General features: G+C 44.5%; 1 protein-coding gene across 7 annotated transcripts in view; it reads left to right on the forward strand.

Moving 5' to 3' along the window:
• The window catches only part of LOC132825353 (neuronal-specific septin-3-like), a 407,090-nt gene extending 385,906 nt beyond the window's left edge, over positions 1 to 21,184 (forward strand). For all 7 annotated transcript variants that reach the window (XM_060840515.1, XM_060840520.1, XM_060840519.1 and 4 more), the window contains 2 exons: positions 2,055 to 2,106; positions 17,114 to 21,184. In XM_060840515.1, the coding sequence (XP_060696498.1) occupies positions 2,055 to 2,106; positions 17,114 to 17,264 (203 nt within the window). In that variant the 3' untranslated portion in view covers positions 17,265 to 21,184. The remainder of the gene's footprint in view (positions 1 to 2,054; positions 2,107 to 17,113) is intronic.
• The last annotated feature ends 1,199 nt before the right edge of the window (positions 21,185 to 22,383 follow it).

The following is a 22,383-nucleotide window of genomic DNA, read 5'->3' on the forward strand; positions in this document are numbered from 1 at the left end:
AGGGTGGGGGTGTCGGGGGGTGGGAGGGCAGGGTGGGGGTGTCGGGGGGTGGGAGGGCAGGGTGGGGGTGTCGGGGGGTGGGAGGGCAGGGTGGGGGTGTCGGGGGGTGGGAGGGCAGGGTGGGGGTGTCGGGGGGTGGGAGGGCAGGGTGGGGGTGTGAGGGGGTGAGAGGGCAGGGTGGGGGTGTGGGGGGGTGAGAGGGCAGGGTGAGGGTGTGGGGGGTGGGAGGGCAGGGTGGGGGTGTGGGGGGGTGGGAGGGCAGGGTGGGGGTGTGGGGGGGTGAGAGGGCAGGGTGGGGGTGTGGGGGAGCTGGGAGGGCCGGGTGTGGGGGGGAGTGACAGGGCAGGGTGGGGGTGTGGGGGGGTGAGAGGGCAGGGTGGGGGTGTGGGGAGATGGGAGGGGAGGGTTGGAGGGCAGGGTGGGGGTGTGGGGGATGGGAGGGCAGGGTTGGGGTTTGGGAGGGCAGGGTGGTGGTGTTGGGTGGTGAGAGGGCAGGGTGGAGGTGTTGGGGGGGAGGAAGGTGGTTTAACCTGAAGGAGGGGTTGGGAAGGAAAGTCCTTCACGATCACCTCAGTGGTACAGGAATTGAACCCACGCTGTTGGTGTTACTTTGCATTACAAACTGACCAGCTGAGCTAAACTAACTCCCAGTTCTGAATTGTATAGAGTCATAGAGATCTACAGCACAGAAACAGACCTTTCAGTCCAACTCGTCCATGCTGACCAGATATCATAAAGTAATCTAGTCCCATTTGCCAGCACTTGGCCCTCCAAACCCTTCCTATTCATATACCCATCCAGATGCCTTTTAAATGTTGTAATTGTACCAGCCTCCACTACTTCCTCTGGCAACTCATTCCATACACGCATCACCCTCTGCATGAAAAAGATGCCCCTTAGGTCCGTTTTAGATCTTTCCCTTCTCATTCTAAACCTATGACCTCCAGTTCTGGACTTCCCTAACCCAGGGGAAAGACCTTGTCTATTTACCCTATCCACGCACCTCATGATTTTATAAACCTTGATAAGGTCACCCCTCAGCCTCCGACACTCCGGGGAAGACAATGGGACAATGACAACAGCAGAGGACTGATTCACGTTTACTCTCCTAAAGTAGCTCCTCAGGCCACCGTCCTCTGATCTTGTTCTGTTCAGCTCTGAGAGTCTGTGGAGATGGGTTTTTCAACAGCTGCAAAGATAAACCTTTTACATGAGAGATTTAAGGTTTGCTGGTCAGGTAGCTTATACATGTGACTGAGAAGAGCTATTACTGCCATTCCCATTGTTAAATTAGAGAATGACAGGAATGCCAACTTGGTGACAAGTGAAAGTAGGTCCTCAATGTGTCATTCATTCGTTAGTTGAGAGGACACAATGCATTGGGCTCACACCTTTTCCTTTCTTGTGCATGCTTCAGTACACACAAGCAGATACAGTGTGAAGTCCTGTTAGAACCAGATCTCTCCCTCCCTCCTCCATGTTTATTAAACTTGTTTCCTTTTAAGGGCTGTCACCAAGAAAGGTACTCTTTGTATGCATGCTCTGTGTCGATGTATTTCAGCTCAAACACTTTAACTGAGGAGCCAGAAAATGGAGTAACCAGTGTACACTTAATCTGAGTCTTTCTTCGTGTCTAATTCACAAGTTTCTGATTCAAACTAAATATGAAGAACACTTCACCTCTCTCCCAAAGGGAATATAGAGTTTAGCTTTTTGTTTATAATTAGTTGTTTGGTAGTACTGTACAGAACTTGAGTATTGGCTTTTATCAGCAGTACTCCTTTATAATAACATGTTTGCAGGAACACTGGTACCTGAGTTCCCAGACTATATTATTTAGAAGATTAAATGGCATCAGGATCTTTATCCTTCGCCCATTGAACGAGAGCATTATGAACTCGCAGAATGGAAATGCTCTTGCTGCAGTTTAATCGTTATTATTATCAATCCAAAGGAGGATAGTTTGGATGCCATTTAATTGAAGCATTCTGCTGTGAAACCTGATGGTAATTATATTGATTCTCTTGCTGATTTGGTCTCTTTGCCTCTTCCAGTTGAAAACGGTGCACACTGTGAATTTGCAAATCTAAGGGATCTGCTGATCAGGTAAGAGGATCCTCCAGTCCATGAGGCCAAACCATTCTGTGTTGTGCAACAGCGTCTGTACAGGTCAAAGTTCATCTCCAATCTTGACAAAATCTAGATGACCTGTCATTGGGTGAGAGTGCGTGAGACCAGTTGCTTGAACAGCGAGAAGCAAAAATATAAAGAATGCAAGTATTCACATTTTGGAGCAAATCTTATCAACATCTCCAGTGACATCGCTCACAAGAGCTAAGGCAATCACTCTCAAGTAGTGTTTCCCCAACCGTTTCTCTTTGTGACCCTATACTCAAGGTGAATTTTTAATTAGTAAGGGAATTAAAAATTACAGAGAAAAGGCAGGAAGTGGAGTTGAGGATTATCAAGTCAGGTGCGGTCTGATTAAATGGTGGAGCAGGCTTGATGTGCCAAATAGCCTACTTCTGCCCCATGTAGGATTCTGACCCTCACCCCACTTTGGGAACCCCTGCCCTACAGTACAGCAGCAACTCATTCTATTGACTCTAGGTAATGTGAGTGGCCCAGATAAAACTGTAATGTCCCTGACTGGCAGCAAAGATACGCACGTCACAAATTCATGAGCTGAATGTTCCTGTTGCAAATGTGATTTTAAGGTCAAGGGTCCTGAGGATAGAGGAGTAAAAGCCCTCCAGAGGATGATCAATGAGGACAAGTGGGTGATTTAGGCTTCATGCTAAAGTCATGCGTTCGGCACCTGTTTATTTTTCTTACAAAATACTTGGACAAACCTGTGGCCATTTAGGAATAGTTGGACAGAAAATTAGATTCTGAGGCACATTGGTGGGTAGAGAGTGAGGGTGCTTGGTTGCCATGGTAGCTGTGCCGTGCCGACCTCCATAGTAGCTTTGGGTATGGGCCAAACTGAGACCTCAGTGAGGCCAGGACAGGACCTCTTCCTCTCATTAGCATTGGGCCGTCAGTCTGCCTTTAGCCTGGAGATGCTATGTCCTATACAGGCAACCTGTGCCTGTCAGAGACCCACTGTGGAGGGTGTACCTGTACCCCGTGCATAACCATCACCACCCCCCACCGCGTTCTGCACCTCTCCACCTTCCTGTGAATTCAGTACCTCCCATTGTTCTTTCCATCCCTACTTATTCATGTTGTCCTTTGTGTTAGCTGTACCTCCCGCAATAGCTATGCATCATCCATCATGCATATTTCCCTCCCTTTCACAAATCTTCCTTTCCTCAGTTAATTATGCGATTACGAAAGCCGTATTTTCTCCATATTTGCTCCCACCGGATTTACAATTATCAGTGGATTATGTTTTTCACAGTCGCAGACAGCTTTCTGACATGAAACGGGTGGACTTTAAATAACATTCAATCGAAGATTTGCATTTATGTCGCACCTCTCATGACCACAGAGCACCCCAAAACACTTTTTATTTGTGATGCATCTACAGTTAGCAGTCGCTTAGCTAAGTTGGATGGGCGGTTGGTTCACCATGAAGAGTGATACCAACAGCGTGGACTCAATTCCTGCACCAACAGAGAACACAGGGGGCCAACACCTTCGACATATTGTCTAGCTATCTCCATTGTTAACAGCCAACCTGAGAATGCAACTTTTAAAAAAAAAGGTTTTGTGATTTACACATGAAAGAAGTGAAACTATTCCTGTATTCTAACAGATGAAAGGCTTAACAATCAATTTTTCAATGTTTAATTTCAGTTACATCACACTGCAAATTTTTGCTATAAATTCTGTGTTACGATCGAGCCCTCCACAATCACCTGATGAAGGAGCGTCGCTCCGAAAGCTAGTGTGCTTCCAATTAAACCTGTTGGACTATAACCTGGTATTGTGTGATTTTTAACTTTGCACCAGCTGAGGTTACCATGAAGAATTCTCCTTCCCAACCTCTCCCCTGACCCGAGATCTGGTGACCCTCAGGTTGAATCATCACAATTATCTCTCTGTAATGAGAAAACAGCTGGTCGGGCTATGGCGCCTTTAGGCGGAAGTGGATGCTGCAGATGCTGGAGATTAGAGTGGTGCTGGAAAAGCACAGCAGGTCAGGCAGCATCCGAGGAGCAGGAAAATCAACATTTTGGGCCAAAGCCTTTCACTCCTGAAGGGCTTTTGCCCAAAACGTCGATTTTTCTGCTTCTCGAGTGCTGCCTGACCTTCTGTGCTTTTCCAGCACCACTCTAACCTTGACTATAGTGGCTTTGCCCTTTTACCGTTGATATCTGCAGCAATTTCTCTACAACATTCCATTCCCTTCAATGATCCCACTTGTGCCTCAGTTAGTAAAATGTGTGGTGCCCCAGTTTTCCAGCAATTCCAGAGCTTTTTCTCTCCAGCTTTGACCCTGTGCTCCCTTTCTGAAGCAGTCTGTTGTTAATTTTTGTTTTAAATTGCTTTCTGCTGCACACACAACTTCAAGGCAAGCTGTTAATTTTACTGTTCACTTCATAATTGTGGATATTGCAGCCTGGCCTGTGTTGGTGTAATTAATGCCTGTGCACTTTTCCACACATTTTAATAAAGGAAAATCCTATTCACTTGCATTTTTTTTAGTGGCAAATTTTCAAACAGATGGATTTGATCTCCCTGAAAGGAGTGCATCTGGATGTTGTCAGTGATGTTTTAAGTACTTTATTCCCCCGGGTCTTGGGATATCAAATTTCTTTTTGCCGTGGCTGTCTGTCATAATAATATCAAAAGGCCAGATTTTGTATGACACAAACTCATCAAAAATTTAATAAAAAGGCACATAATTAATTAACATTTACTTGATGTCTTGCCACAGAAAACATTTTGTAAACTGAGGTTTACGTTTATTACACGTGCAATTAAATGCATCATTTGCAAATCATTCACTGAATGTAAATTTAGACCTGAAGCCACTAGACACACGCACGTATTAAAAACGGACCATTTCCGTTACTATCAGCATGTGGAGAAATGTATTAACGATACCTGACTCACAACCAACCAATATTATTGTCAAACAGAAACCTGCAAGATGGATGGAACATACACAGGGGCTGGAATGCTCCAATGCTGTTAACCGTAGAAATGATACAACACAGAAAGGGCCATTCAGCCCGTCTTATCCATACCTACTTACCAAATGCCTTTCTAATCCCATCTTCTTGCACACGGCCTGGTAGCTTATAGCACTTAAGGTGCGCAACTGGGTACTTTTAAAGAGAGTTTCGGGTCTCTGCCTCCGACACCAACTCAGGCAGTGAATTTCAGACGCTTACCACCCTCTGTATAAAAACGTTTTTCCTCACATCCCCTCTAATATTTCTGCCACTTAGCTTGACTCGATGGCCCCTGCTTTTTGAAGTCACTGCCAAAGGAAACAACTTCCTCCTATCTGCTCCAACTCTACTCCTGACAACTATATATACCTCAGTGATGTCACCCTTCAGTCTTCTCCATTCAAGGGAAACAAGCCCAATTTCTCCCATCTCTCCTCGTAGCTACAATTCTCCAGCCCTGGCAATGTTCTAGTTAATCTTCTCTGTATCCTCTCAGGAGCAACTCCTTCCTGTAAGGTGGTGACCAGAACTGCACACACTACTTCAGTTGTGGTCTCACCTGTGTCTTGTGCAGTTTCATCTTTATACCCCTACTTGTGTGTCTCTGTCAATGAAGGCGAGCATTCCATATTCCTCCTTTACAACCTTAACTACCTGTATGACTACCTTTAGGGACTTGTACACCTGGATCTCTCATTTCATCTACCCTTGTCGGTATATTCCATTTGTTCTGTATTCCCTTTTACTGTTTGACTTCCCTAATACATTACCTCACGCTTAGCAGGGTCGAACTGCATCTGCCATTTGCCGGCCCCCTCCACCAACCCATCTGTAGCAGTTTGGAGCTTACAGCTATCTTTCCACTATCTACTACACAGTCAACTTCTGTGTTACCTGCAAAGTTTCTAATTGTGCCCTCCCCTGTTCAAGGCCAAGTCGTTAATGTATACAGCGAACAGCAGGGGTCCCAACACCGAGCCCTGTGGTGTACCACTTGAAAAAGGTTTCCATTCCATAAACAGCCATTGACCATTACCCTTTGGGTCCTGCTACTAAACCAGCTTTAGATCCAATTGGACACATTACCCTGTACCCCTTGGGCTTTGACTTTTTTGATCAGTCTGCCGTTTGGGACCTTGTCGAATGCCTTATTAAAGTTCACTTCAACGCTGTTAGTTCTTTAATATTAGGTTGAATTGACAGGTTGAGTCAGAAACTCTCCTAACACTAAAGCAGTATTTAGATATTCACTTGCTGGAGAATAACGTACTCAGATCCTTGCTGACTGGCACAGACATGATGGGCCGAGTGGCTATCTTCTGTGCTGTAAATATCCGCAGAGTCATTCTGACCAGCCTCCCCTGATCTCTGTCACTCATAACCTGCTTTGAAACCCAGTTTCTAAAAGTCTCAACTCCTTGTCTTCCAATCTTCCCTGCACAGTACTTCATCCACATCATTGCCAAAGGACTATGTATGGTATATCCATTCCATTTCTCCTCCTCAGTATAAAGGTCAGGACACCATAATCTTACCAAAGCATGGGGCTGCTTTCTCTTTAGAGAGAGAGGGAGGACTGGTGGTGGTTTAGCATAAGGGTAATGATGCCTCAGAGGTGAGGGAAAAGGGTTTGAGAAGGTGAGTCTTTCACGGTAATTTCAGCCAGTGCAGGAATTGAACCCATGCTATTGGCATCCTGTCATTTTATTAAACAAGCTGTCCAGCCAACTGAGCTAACCAATCCCCTTTAACCTGCACCTACAACACGATCTTCCCTTTACCACTGAGAATTAAGTCCATTGATATATTAACACAACAATGAAAGGAACACCACAAAGCAGTTCCAAATGCATTAAAAATGCTCATTTTAATTCCACTGTTTACAGACACAGTGCAGGTGTTACTGCTGGAATGTGTCCGGTGCAGAGGTAATGATGACGAATGGTTGCTGTTGGCCCAGGTTATAACCTGTCTACAGATGCGTCGATAATAGCAGGGTTGTCTATCTGACTCCAGGAGACTGGGGTCCATTGGTGAACTCATACAGCTTGCATTCTGGCATTCTGAGAGCAGGCACGGTTTCCTTGTGAGTGTGTAGTCCTGCCCCTGGGGCAGAAAAATCCAATTTAGACATGTAGATGCCCGAGGGCGATTCTGTCTAACAGAAGCAGTATAAAAAGTGCCAGGGTCTCTGTACATAGCATTTCATGCAAATATAGACCTTTCCAAACAGTCTGTGTTGTTGTTCACCCTCCAATGTAAACACTGGCCCTTATTTCATGTGTCTGTTCTCATGCTCCTTCCTTCCCCTTTCTTTTGGATGTTGACACAGTCTCTGCTTCAAACACAAACCCTGACATTTCAGTTCACACTCTCCATGTAAAGTTATTGCCCCACATTAAGCCCCCTATCTCATGTCCTTACTCTCCCTCAGTGATGGTCTGTCCACCAACTCTGTCCTATCCCCTCACCATTTTGAACAGCTCAGATTAACTCACCAAATCCCCAGATCCATTTCAATAAAAACTAACCCAATCTTTCAGATCTTTCCTTAGGTTTTTATTTCAATATTTGACATTAAGATTCAATATTGGACACTATGCCACTTGACATAAAACCCATTATTCTGTTGGCTTTATTTATGACCTTATTGATTTGTAATTACCTTTTTAGTGTCATAGACTCATAGAGATGTTCAGCACAGAAACAGGCCTTTCAATCCAACTTGTCCATACTGACCAGATATTCTAAATTAATCTAGTTAATTAATCCCATTTGCCAGCATTTGACCCATGTCCCTCCAAACCCTTCCTATTCATATACCCATCCAGATGCCTTTTAAATGTTATTGTTCTAACAGCCTCCACCACATCCTCTGGCAGCTCATTCCATACATGCACCACCCTCTGCGTGAAAAAGTTGGCCTTTAGGTCCCTTTTAAATCTTTCCCCTCTCACCTTACACTTACGCCCTCTAGTTTTGGACTCCCCTACCCTGGAGAATGGACCCCAGGCTATTCACCCTATCCGTGCCCTTCATGATTTTGTAAATGTCTACAAGGTCACCTCTCAGCCTCCAACGCTCCAGGGAAAATAGTTCCAGCCTATTCAGCCTCTCCCTGTAGCTCAAACCCTCTAACTCTTGCAACATCCTTGTAAATCTTTTCTGCACTCTTTCAGGTTTAACAACATCTTTCCTATTGAATGCAATATTCCAAACATAGCCTAACCAATGTCCTGTACAGCTGCAACATGACCTCCCAACTCCTATACTCAAGCGCTGACCAATAAAGGCATGTATACCAAGTATCTTCTTCACTATCCTATCTCCTTGGGACCTCACCTTCAAAGAACTATGAACCTGCACGCCAAGGTCTCTTTGTTCAGCAACAGTCACCAGGACCTTACCATTAAGCCCTGCCTTGATTTGCCTTTCCAAAATGCAGTACCTCACATTTATCTAAATTAAACTCCATCTGTCACTCTTTGGCCCATTGGCCCATCTAATCAAGGTTCCTTTGTAATCTGAGGTAACCTTTTCACTGCCCACTACACCTCCAATTTTGGTGTCATCTGCAAACTTACTGACTATTCTAGTCTCTTAAGGTCCTGAACCCTAAACTCCTCTACTAACCCAGATCTTCTCCCATTCACAATATACAGTATCGTAATGCTGTTCCTCTTTAACATTGATTTTGTTTGCAAATATTCTGATGATGGCAAGACAAAAAACTTTGACAAAACGTGTAATTGTTTTCAGCAATACTCAAGTTCTCAATTACCCAGTGGTTCAAAACAGAAATACCATTTTTTTTAAACACAATAAACCATGTCACTTTTGCTAATGTTGAATTCCATCACCATTTTTGTTTCAACCATCAGTCATCACCAACTTGCAGCTACCACTTGAGTTCTCAGGGTTACTTAGACTCTGCTGGATTCATAGAAATCCCTAAAGTGTGCAAACAGGCCCTTCGGCCCAACAAGTCCACACCACCCCTCTGAAGAGTAACCCACCCAAACCCAGTCCCCCACCCTATTATCCGATGTTTACTCCTGACTAATGCATCTATTCTACGCATCTCAGAACACGATGGGGAAACTTAGCATGGTCAATCCACCTAACTTGCACAATTTTGGATTGTGGGAGGAAACCGGAGGACCCAGGGGGGAACCCACGCTGACACGTGGAGAACGTGCAAGCTCCCACAGATAGTCACCCGAGAGTGGAATGGAACCTGGGTCCCTGGTGCTATGAGGCAGCAGTGTTAACCACTGAGCCACCATACCACCCATCATTTACTGTGCCTCTTGGTGCTCCACATTTAGACATCATTCCCTACATCCAAGTCATTGACGAGCACACTGAGCAGAAATGGTCTCAAAACATAAAGCTGGACCCGCTTCCAACTACTTGGGAAGAACTAACAAGGCAAGGGATTACATTGTGAATGGCAGTCCCCCTGAGAGTACATGAGATCAGAGGGATCTTGCTATGCTTCTCCTCATATCCCTGAAAGGAGCTAGGCAGGGGAATAACATGGTGGCAAAATATCATACTTGCCTTTGTTAATTGAGGCATAGAACACAAGATCAAGAAGGTTATGGTGGGACAGTATAAAACATCCAAACACCTCATCTACTGTGTCCATTACAGCTGATGTGGTCTCCTCTACATTGGGGAGACAGGACGCCAACTCGCGGAACGTTTCAGAGAACATCTCTAGGACACATGCACCAAACAACTCCACCACCCTGTAGCCAAGCACTTCAACTCCCCCTCCCACTCCTCCAAGGACATGCAAGTCCTGGGCCGCCTCCATCGCCAAATCCAAGCCACCCAACAATTGGAGGAAGGATGCCTCATCTTCTGGCTTCGGACCCTCCAACCACGTGGCATCAAAGTCAATTTCACCAGTTTCCTTATCTCCCCCCCCCCCCCCCCCACCATCCCAGATCCAAACCTCCAACTCGGCACCACCCTCTGGAACTGTCCTACCTGTCCATCTTCCTTCCCATCTATGTGCTCCACCCTCTGCTCTGATCATTCACTGTCATCCCCCATCTCCATTTACCTATCGCCTTCCTAGTTACCAACCCCAACCCTCCTATTTATCTCCCAGCAGCTCCCCAATTCCCCACCTTAATTCCTGGTGAAGACCTTATGCTATGCCAGAATGCTATGTGCGGTTCTGGTAACCACATTATCGGAAAGATGAGATTTTAGTCAAGAGGGTGCAGAGGAGATCTACCAGAATATTGCCTGGTCTGAAGAGTTGGAGCAATGAGGAGAGACTGGATAGGCTGGAGTTGTTCTCTTTAGAGCAGCCAAGGTTGAAGGGGATGTAATGGTGAGATTAGGTGGGGCATCAATAAGGTGAAAAAGAAGGCATTTTTTCCTTTAGTAGAGATATCAATAGCCAGGGACATAGACCCTTGGTAAGCATTAGAAGGATAAAAGGAGGTCTAAGATAATGCTGTCAATCCCAGATCTAGATCATTCATTCAGTGTGAAGACACCACACAATGGCGATTCCTAAACTGACTACAGAGGAACATCAATTATCCAGATGAGATGGGTGGGCAGTATTTTGTTTGGATAATTGATTTATTCAGTAAATTGATTCAATGCCTCTCCTCTGGGGCTCGAAATTTTCTGAAGTTTCCTTTTTCCTCGCTCTGCCTGCCTTGCTTCCCCCTTTGTCTCGATGTTTGTTTCTGAACCCACACGCACTTTAGATTACATTAGATTAGATTACTTACAGTGTGGAAACAGGCCCTTTGACCCAACAAGTCCACACCGACCCACCGAAGAGCAACCCACCCAGACCCATTCCCCTACATTTACCCCGTCACCTAACTCTACGGGCAATTTACCTAACCTGCACATTTTTTTTTGGACTCTGGGAGGAAACCAGAGCACCCGGAGTAGAGTAAACCCATGCTACACTGGGAGAATGTGCAAACTCCACACAGACAGTTGCCTGAGGCGGGAATTGAACCCGGGTCTCTGGCGCTGTGAGGCAGCAGTGCTAACCACCGTGCCACACATTGCACTTGTGTGTAAGGGACCTGCAGCATTGCTGAAGCCTCCCCCCACCTCCCTCCACACCCCATCCCCCACCCCCCCACCACCACACTCAATCAGTTCAATGGGATTGACACAGCGGGCACTTGCTAAGTGTTCTCCCTGTTCAGGAGACTAGGCAGTAGCACACCATGTGCGAGACTCTGCCCGCCACGCACACCCCAACCCCATGCAACCTGCACCCCCCATCTGCCCCCAACCCCATGCAACCCCCCCATCTTCCCCCAACCTCCAACCCCACACCCCCATCTGCCCCCAACCTCCAACCCCACCCCCCCATCTGCCCTCCACCCCCAACCCTGCCTTTGTCCACTCCCAACATTGTCCACCCAGGCCGTCCTGTCTGCCTCTGCCCCACCCTTGCCCCCATCCACCCTCACCTACCATTCGCCACCCCTATCCACACTGCCTGCCCCCATCCACCATGGGGCAGCCCAACAGAACACCAACAGTAAGACTGCTGCTGTATTTGGGGGGGTGAGTCTCCAAATAGTGCATGCACGTGCACACACATACACACAGGTGCATAGACACACACGCGCACACACACATAGGTGCATACACATACACACACATACACAGGTGCATACACACACACGCAAGTGCATACATACACACATGCAGGTCCATATACACACACACATACACACAGCCATACCCCCACATATACATACACACAACCTTTTACTGCAACCTTTTGACAAGTTCCACCTTTGCCCTGTACAGGACAATGTTGGAGGGATTATCTGGGGAAAGGGGGGCTTAGGGTACACCCCTGTGTAAAACTCCAGGGAAAGTGTGAGAGAGACAGAGAGAGAGAGAGAGGGTGGGTGGTCAGTCATTTGGACTGTCCAGGACTGTTCTCAGCAGCATTTCATTAAACCGAGTTCATTTTTAATCATTGTAACCAAAAGGCACGATCAGTGTTGGAAACAAGTCTTTGATGTGATGTTTCTATCAGGACCTCGGGATCTCATTCGGATAATCTGGTATTCGGATAATTGAGATTCAGATAATCAAGGTTCCTCTGTAAATCACAGAATAAACATCCAATCTACTTACAATGAGTCAAGCTCTATGTTATGATGATATCTCACTGTATAATGCCCTGTGTTACAGAAGAACTAAGCTTCCACTGCATTGCCTGCATGATGATCATCTCTTCCACATAAAGGTCTTATGAGGCAGGGAACAGGATTACATCAAACTGGGCTCGATGCAATGATATTTTAGCAATTTGATACTTAGCAGAAACTTAAAGCCTTGTTTTTAATTGCTCTGTAGTTCTATTGCTCTGTGTGAGAGAGAGAGAGAGAGAGAGACTGTATAGATGTGTGAAAGAGACTGTGTGTGTGTGTGTGTGTGTGTGTGTGTGTGTGTGTGTGTGTGTGTGTGTGTGTCTGAGAGAGAGAGAAAGACCCTCAGTATGTGTGTGAGAGAGAGAGAGAGAGACACAAGACTGTGTGTGGCTGTGTGAGTGAGAGAAAGACTCTCTGTGTGCATGTATGTGTGTATGTGAGAGAGAGAGAGAGAGACAAAGTGTGTAAGAGAGCGTGTGTGTGTGTCTGAGAGACAGGAGGGGGTGTGTGTGTGTGTGTGTGTGTGTGTGTGTGTGTGTGTGTGTGAGTGAGAGAGAGAGAGAGAATGAAAGAGAGACAGGAGGCTGTGTGTGTGTTTGTGTGAATGACATGCAGACATAGTCATACACCACAGAAACAGACCCTTCAGTCAATATCGACCAAAATCCCAAACTGAACTGGTCAAACATGCATGCATTTGACCCATATCCCTCCAAACCTTTCTTATACATGAACTTATCCAAATGCCTTTTAAACATTGTAACTGTTCCTGCATTCACCACTTACTCAGGAAGTTCATTTCACATGAACTGCTCTCTGTGTTAAAAAAAAGTTGCCCCTCGTGTCATTTTTAAATCACTAGCAGATATATGCCACGTAGAAGATAAAAACATTTGGTTGGAGGATACCCTGCTGCTAAATAGTCCTTTTCCTTTTAAAATGTTAAAATATGGGGAGGATTATCTGCTGTTTATTCCATGTCTGTTATCCAACATCAGAGATTATCCAACAAAGTTGCTACAGATTCCCACAACTCTCACTATTACTCTTTCTCTTAAGGATTTGTTTTTTAATGTGTTGAGGCTGAAGGTTTAGATGCTCCAGATGGGGTTAGAGAATGGTGTGTACACTTAATTAGGAGCCACGGCCTTTCAATGTGTCATGTATCTGTGCACTTCCTCCAGAGAACAAGAGGATTGACTGATCTGCTCCACTGTTCATCTCATTCACTGCCTGCAGTTTATTTGTATTTAAGGTTCTTGTGACCAGAGTATTGTTCATGACCCTTTCAGTTGCAGAAAATCTTGATTAGTCCTGTGTCAATTTAATATTCGCTGAGCTTTTTAGAATTATAGAGTTTACAGAAACAGACACTTCAGTCCAACTCACCTGTGCCTACCAGACATCCTAATCTGATCTAGTCCCATTTCCCAGCATTTGGTCCATATCCCTCTCAACCCTTCCTATTCATATGCCCATCCTGATGTCTTTTAATTATACTCAGCTCCATCACTTACTTGAGCAGCTCATTCCACACACACACACCACCCTCTACATGAAAATGTTGCCCCTTAGGTCCCTTTTAAATCCTTCCCCTTTCATCTTATATTTATGTCCTCTACTTATGGGATTCCCCCACCCTGCGAAAAAGACCTTTGATGTTCACCCCATCCATGCCCCTCATGATTTTGTAAACCTCTCTAAGGTCACCCCTCAGCCTCCGATGCTCCAGGGAAAACAGGCCCAGCCTGTTCAGCCTCTCCCTACAGCTCAAACCCTCCAACCCTGGCAACATCCTTGTAAATCTTTTCTGAACCCTTTCAAGTTTCACAATATCCTTTCTATAGCAGGGAGACCAGAATTGCACGCAGTATTCCAAAAGTGGCCTAACCAACGTCCTGTACAGATTCCACTTTCAAGAAACTATGAACCTGCACCACTCCCCAGGACCCTGCATAGGTCCTGCCCTGATTTGTCTAACCAAAGTGCAACATCTCACATTTAACTAAATTAAATTCCATTTGCCACTCCTTTTGTTTTAAGAAATGATAGTTCTTCCCTTCGACAATCCCAGAAACCGCAGGTAAGAATAAGGAGGATTCCAGATGTTGGGATGCATTAGGTAAGCACAGTGGAGCAATCAGGACAGGACTCTGCAACTTTTGCTCATTGTCACAAGATGTTTGCCCAGGAAGGATGGCAGATTGATTATGACTCTATCATCTGACGTGAAACTCCTGTGACTGTATTACAAGTAGAATGCATTCCCACTTGGATTGAGAATCCAGGAGCTTCCCCCTAGTTATCAGAGTGATGCCCTCTTACAGTGGGTGCAGTCTCAGCAAACTGGGCTAATTCTCTGATCCAAGGAGGATTAATGTACAGAGTAGGACCAGTAGAACTAGGGGTCATTGATGAAGATTAAGGGGTCTTCACACCTAAAGTCAAAGAGGAGGAGACTTATTTCACTCAGCCTGTGTTTAGAACCCTCTTCCCAAAAGAGCAGTGGAGATCGGTTGATCAAGTAATTTTTAATGCAGGTCTAGATAGATTATTGACTGGCGAGGGAGCCCAAGATTGGTATTGAGACTAGAAATCCAATCAGCCATGATCTTACTGGAGGGGAACTCAAGGGTCCAAATGACGCTCCTAATTCAGCTATTTGTCATCGAAACTAGAAAGTAATTTCTGGCTACAATACTGATTGAGATAATAGTTTATTAGAGGCGGTTAATTGTTTTACAGGATTCACCATATATAAACACAGAAGCATAGACTGAAAAATAACTTTTCAACGTTCTGCACCTTGATAACGACCTTCACTCATGGTTTCTCAATTTAAATGTAAAATTGTGATACAGAACTACACAGAGCACAGCACACCAACAGGCCATTCAGCCCAGCCAGTCCATGTTGACTAAACTTAACTAGTCTCAGCTGCCTGCTCCTGGCCCATGTCCCTTCAAACCTTTCCTATTCATGTACTTGACTAAGTGTCTCAATTTAGTTATATAAGGACCACCTTCATTGCCCATCTCCCTCAGAAGCCTGTATAGTTTTTTTAAAATGCATCTATACTGGGGTCTCCCAAACAATGGTGGTGATGTGCAAGAGTTTGGGATCATGAATGTGCAAAGTCATCAAAAAAGATGCTGTAAAGCTCAGTTTCAGTGTTACCTGCTGGGAGGTCTTGTGTATTTTTAACCATGGGTACGGCCTAAGTGACTGATTTTTACAGGTTTGATTCCTATTGCAAGAAAAGCCAGCTGGAAGGTGGATCCCACCAGTAATCCCTTCCCCTCAGCTCTCACCAGCACCCCCCTCCTCCCATAGTACTCAGAATGGCACCACTCAAGCCTTGAAATGAAATCATATTGCCAAGCACTGATGTAAACTATTCATTGCAGCTACACCCCAATGGTAACAAGTTCCATGACCTTACCCATTCTCAGAGTTTCTCCTGAATCGCTTATTGATTTTATTAATGGCTATCATATATCAATGGCCCCTGTGTCCTCTCTATCAATGTCTTTCCTCATTTTACATTTCCTCTGTTAGGTCACCCTTCAGCCATCCTTCTCTTCTTACCTTTCCCCCCCATACAAAAGTGACCTGTTTATCCTCTCCTAATTGCATTCCTTTGTCACTTTTGTAAACCTGAGGTGATGGTCAAAACTGTTCTCACAGAGGAACTGGAAAGGAATTTTAGTTCAGCCATTATAAACTAAGCAGGGAATGAAATCTTATGAAGGTTGATAAGTGACTGTGAACCCCCCAAACACAAGACCACACATCTTCCAGTGTTTCCTGTATTGAATTGGGCGACTGTCTGTGTGGAGTTTGCACATTCTCCCTGTGTCTGTGCTGGTCCCCTTCGGGTGCTCTGGTTTCCTCCCACTGTCCAAAGATATACAGGTTAGGGTGGATTGGCCATGCTAAATTGCCCAGAGTGTCCAGGGATGTGCAGACTAGGTGGGTTAGCCAATGTCAAAAAAAACCATGATATCAGCAGCTTACTGCTTGTCTTTACACAAATAACATGTATTTCTCACTGTGGGCTGTTAAAATGGATTTAAATACATTTCCAAATCCAAGCGTATTTGAAGCCCAGGGTAATAATTTGTCATCAGCTGTTGCACCAATCAGGCAGGCTCTGAGTGATTGCCTAGTTCAAACTTGGCCAGTCTTCGGGATTATTCACAGCACAGAGTCACAGAATCCCTACTGTGCGAAAGCAGGCCGTTCAGCCCATCGAGCACACACTGACCCTCTGAAGAGTACCCCACTCCCTCAGGACTGAGTAAGGGGCTAGAACACAAGAAATTGGAGCAGGAGTAGACTGAATGGCCTCCATTCAGTACAACATGCGCAATCTTGAGCCTCAATTCCACTTTCCCTCCTGCTCCCAGTAGCCCTGGACCTTAAGTATTTCCAACACTGGAGACTTCTCAACACTCAGAAGTATAGCATTCTGAAAATACACAATCCTCTGAATGAAGTAATTTCTCTCCATCTCAGTTCTCCATGATCAGCCCTCTTACCCTGAGAGTATATCCTTGACTCCTACTATGTCCAGCCTCTGTGTTTGCCCGAATAAGCCTCTTCAGTCCCTTGTGCGCACCCCCTTCTGTTAAACCTGTGCAGGGAGATGGCTTCTCGTTCAGTGTTGAGTGCTTGAGTTTGGTGCAGACTGCGGAATGCGTTGATGTGGCGAATGCTGTATAAGTCCCCTGTTTGGGTAACAGATTAGTGGAGATTCCTGCTGCTTTCTTTCTTCGTTGATGGCTGACTTTTGTTGTTTTCCCTTGCACCTCTTTAAAGGTCACACCTCCAGGATCTGAAAGATGTCACACACAAGATCCATTACGAGACCTACAGAGTGCGACGATTGAACGAAAGCAATGGGATCAGCAAGGGGTTGCCGAAAGGGAACAATCTAGCCGTCAAAGAAGATGTGGAGAACAATCTCTGAGAACCCACTCCTGCCGGCTAAGAATAAACTGTGCTTTCAACATCTCCTCTGCATTGTACAGTTTTCGTATTTCAGATAGAACTGGAGAGAGAGAGAAAAAACGTATTTTCTGCTTTAAAGGAAGGCAGTGGGGTTTGAGAGTTTCTATGTAGGTTGTTTAATGGGATGGGGTTGGGGGGGGTGGAAATATTGGATGGAGGGTGGTTATTGAAAGAGAATTGTAATTCCGACAAGAGGTTACATGTCATCATGATGTTCTCTGTATTTCATTCTGTCAATAGCAAGGGAGAGTTTAAAACATAAAGCTGGTGTGCCGAGAGATGGTATGTCTGTGCCTACATGGGTGTTGTTCAGCTGCAGTATTGCACAATGGAGAATGCAGCATCATGATCGAGTCTGTTAGGTTAGTGTCTTGTACAGCACTGAAGCTCACAGAGCTAGACAAAGCCTCACCTTGAGCTTTCTGATTTATTACTACCTTAAATAAAATAGTGCTCTTCTCGTAAACTGCCACCTTTTGATTCACCTTTCTCCTCGTACTCACTTTTTCTCTTTCTGTCTCTTTCTAACTCATTCACTCCATCAGCCACTTCTCTCTGCCTTCCTTTCATGCTCCCTCTGTGGGCTTCCCCTGGTGTCTTCCCCACCTTTACGTTACCGTTTGAAGACTGGTTTAGGAATAGAATTATACTCTCCAATCCACAATGTCCTGAGCTCCTGAAACGCTGCAGCTTTTGAACAGTGTCTTTTCACTGGGAGGGATTGCGGAGTCACTTGGTCATCACTGAGTCGCCCAAGCGATCTCGTAGAGTGGGTGTTGAGGGGGTAATTGTTACAGACAGCCTGCTGTAACAGCCAGCTTGCTGAAGTCATTTACATCTAAGGCCCCCCTCCCTGCTGTGGAAAAGTGGACCGTTTGACCCTAAAGTGAAACACAAAGCAGGATTCCATAACCTGTTCCCAAGCGGCTCCTGTGCTTGTAATAATGCGAGTGCATTAGTGAAGGACCCTTATTTCAGCCATATCCACAGTATCTTACACATTACAACGTCAGCCTTTTAAAGGGAAACAGCTCCCAGTTTCTGATTTCCAGCATGCTTAACGTAAAGGAGAGGGACCTCTGACTGAAAGGTCAACAGATTATAGTGAGGACTGATCTCGACTGAGGCCTGGCATTCAAGGGTCATCTCAAACACAGTTGGGGATGGGCCACATCCAATGAAAGAGTGGTTGAGAGCAACGTATAAGACATAGGAGGTGACGTAGGCCATTCAGCCCATTGAGTCTGCTCCACCGTTCAATGAGATCATCTGATAATCCTCAACTCCACTTTCCAGCTTTTCCTTATAACCTCACTGATTAAAAATCTGTTCCATTCTCTCATATGGTCAATTGTTCAGCCTCTACAACTTCCTGTAGTAATTAATTCCACAGACTCACGACCCTCTGAGGGAAGAAATTCGTCATCTCTTTCCCTTCTTCTGAGATGATGCCCTCTGGTCTTAGATCTCCCACAAGGTGAATGAATGTGTCCACATCCAAGTCATACAAGAGACCATCGATGGCCCCTCATACTGTCCAGCCCTTACTGCCGGTCATAGTTCTTACTTATCAGCAGGCAGATAGGCAAACCCCTGGGAGTGTTCATTCCAGTTCATTGCGCACAGTGTGTCTTCATGTGTTCTGATGAGATTCCTTACTCTTAAAAGGGTTGGAGAGGTTGAGAGAGACGCAGTTGGAAGCAATCTGTTTGGAATGCTTTGTCAAGTTGATGTTGTGAATAGTAACCACATACAGTTCAGTTTTGAGAGGCTTTCCACACTCCAAAATGGAAAAAAGTTTTTTTAAAAAACTGTAATTTTTAGCTAATTATTTTTCTACACCTGTATTTCAACAGACGCTTGGTATGCCTGAGGGCAATTAACCACAGAGAAAGCCACTTGAAACTGCAAGTGAGTCACACCTCCACCTCTGTGTGGCCTAGCCAACAGGTTGATAAAGATGACTTAATTCAGTCATTGGTAAAATGCAAGTATCACCAAGCTCAATTAAAGAAAATTATTTCATTACATTGGAGGAAGAAGCCCCACATTTTTTTTAAACACACGATGGTGAGTGATGTTTTAAAAGAAGATACTTGTTCATTCTGAAATGTTTGATGTATAATTGTCAGACAGGCAGGGCTGAAATATTTGTTAGCCATTGAATCGATGAGTTGTGAGGTATTGCTCCCATCTCCATTACATTCTTGTCTGTATATTGTGTACTTGTTGATGTACAATGATGTTTCACTCTACTGGGAACCATTCTTATGCACCAGGAGAAATATATGAGGTGTGGGGGAGGGGTAGGGGTGCCAAGATCCCGGAAATTCTTTCCTAACGGCACTTTGTCCCGTTACCACGGAGACCAGGGTGATTCAAGGAGATGGTTTCCTGAGGCAGTTAAGGAGGGGAATACCCAGACGTCGCGAAAGAATTCAGAAAGAGGAACATATGAACAAATCAAACTATGAAAATACATTGAATTCAGTAAAGAAAGGCCTGAAAGTCAGTTATTAATTCGCACAAAAGTGATCTTCTCTTGACGAAGCAACATTGTCTCTCGAGATTTATCCTTTCTGTTTAAACAATCTCCATTTTTTGATGGGTTTCCCATCTCCAGATCGCAGAATCCCTTCAGTGTAGAAAACAGGCCATTAAGCCCATCGAGTCCACACTGCCCCTCCAAAGAGCAGCCAACCACACCCACCCCCACCCCCCTTGCCTTCCTATTTTTCGGATGATGTTTGATCCATGCAGCTCTGCCCAAAATGACAAAACAATAGACTGAAGCCCAAATTTGTAATGCACCCACACAGAAGCAATTATGTTTCCTGGGCTATCCAAAATCCAATGGCTTTGGGTGGTTGTGCAGACATTCAACACAGTTGTGTCATTGTAGGTTGGGATACCTTTCCAAAATATTCTGTATGTTAAACATAAACCTGGGTATCTGAATGATGAGCAATTTGTGTAGTCAGGAGCTGCTTCTGTTTAACTGTGTGTTGGAAACCTGTAGCTGTATTCATGAACACCCTCAAGCTCTGCATCATTTGTGAACTGAAGGCAATACTGGGAATAGTTAGCTGTTTGGACCTGCAACACTGACATCTACAGGACCTTTTCCTACATTGCAGACGGTCTTATTGAAGTCAGTAAGTTACAGTACAGCAGCATTATCCTCACCTCTTCCCACTGAACCCTGCAAACAGCCTTAAATTGTGAATTCAAACAGGGATAAATGCACCTTATAAAGTGACATACATAGATGCAAAAAAGAAACACTGCTCTGTCTTTAATCTCACATTTAAATGGAATTGGAAATGAAATGGAAAAACTCTGGAGATGTCACTGCCTTCAAATACTGAAATATTCTATTGTCTGTTTGATGTTTTTAGATATTTTAATTTACCAAGTTATGCTGCGAGTGGGAGTTTCTTTCTTTAACAAGGCCACCCTACATTTAGAACCATTATGTTCAGTGACTTAATTGAAAATTCATTTGTATCTTTTTTTAATGTTTATTTTAATTAAAGCTTTTTTAGGTTTTACACAGGGGTTTCTGCCCTGAGTGTCAGCAAAAGTCATTTGAAATGTGTCTTCATTTTTAAGAATTGTTGGTTCAAACAAACCCAACAGGGTACTTTGCTGTTTATCAAATGTATTACTTTGCCAATTGCTGTTAAGGTAATGTTTGTGATAAATCTCTGTGGGCACTATCCAAGGGGGATGGGCACCCACTTTAACGTCCAGGATGGGGACAGCGCGGACAGGGAATATCTTGTAAAGTCTAGACCTTTACTGCGATTCAGCATGTTCCATACTGTCCGAAATGAATACTTGCCACCTTGCCTAGAATAAAGCTTTGTTTTAACTCTCTTACGTTTATCAAAGCAAAAGTCTGTGGTTAAATCACTGTTTGCACATAAGGTAATCTTTTACTTACACTCCATATTTATCAAAAATTTAAACTTTTCTCTTACATTTTATGGGGGTAAAAATGCAAAAAAAAATTAAATTTTATATGTTCATTTTATGATCAAAATAAAATTCTGTCTGCTAGTTAAGGCGTCTTTATTGTTTCTTAAACTTGTTACAACACGGGGTAAACCCTCCTGCTTAATCTAAACCAGCAACACAGAAAAAATTTATCCCGTGCAGTAATCCGCGAAAATTCGAGAGGTCAAGAACTATCCCAAAGAACACTATTTTAAGTAAAATTAACAACTTTAGTTCTTAAAGTATAACAGAGAATAACTAACTAACACCTATTTACAACTCCTTCCTCTAACCTATCTTTTACCTTTCCCTTCTACAATACTGGTCCGATAAAATCCCTGATTTAGATTTACCAAACATTCAAATTTCAAAACCAGCCAGCTGTCGAATTTTCTCTTTGTATCTTCCTCTGTCTTCTTTTCTTCTTAGGGATTATGCTTCACAGGTCACAGATCGATAAAGGTACCTTTAGGAGAACTAAAGGCAATCTCTGCATGCTGGTGGCGTGGCAGTTCTCCCCCAGCTGTTCAAAGTTTCCCTGGTCTCATACCCCCAAAGCATCAGATTGTGTCATTGGCTTTTAATATTGCCAATATACTCAATTCAAACTGGATTGGAGTTTGGTATTTTTCAGGGTATAATTTAAACTATTTGGCCAAATTCAAATTTGTTTTTTCTCGCCAGGCAACCAGTTACACTAGCTGCTGGACCGAAAGGTTATATCATATCTTATTCAGAAAATTTGGTGATGTCAGGTAGTTCTGTTAGTTTTGAACTTTCTTAAAGGTACAGTACACCCACATCTTCATAACATCTCCCCCCTTAAAGTGAACCATCATAGTGAAAAGATGGCTTCTTTTTTTCTATTCTTTAAACACATTGGGGCGTCACGGTGGCACAGTGGTTAGCACTGCTGCCTCACAGCGCCAGGGACCTGGGTTCAATTCCCGCTTCAGGCGACTGAACTGTGTGGAGTTTGCACATTCTCCCCGTGTCTGCGTGGATTTCCTCCGGGTGCTCCGGTTTCCTCCCACAGTCCAAAGATTTGTGGGTCAGGTGAATTGGCCATGCTAAATTGC

This window comes from Hemiscyllium ocellatum, chromosome 20 (assembly GCF_020745735.1).
Source record: "Hemiscyllium ocellatum isolate sHemOce1 chromosome 20, sHemOce1.pat.X.cur, whole genome shotgun sequence".
Lineage (NCBI taxonomy): Eukaryota > Metazoa > Chordata > Chondrichthyes > Orectolobiformes > Hemiscylliidae > Hemiscyllium > Hemiscyllium ocellatum.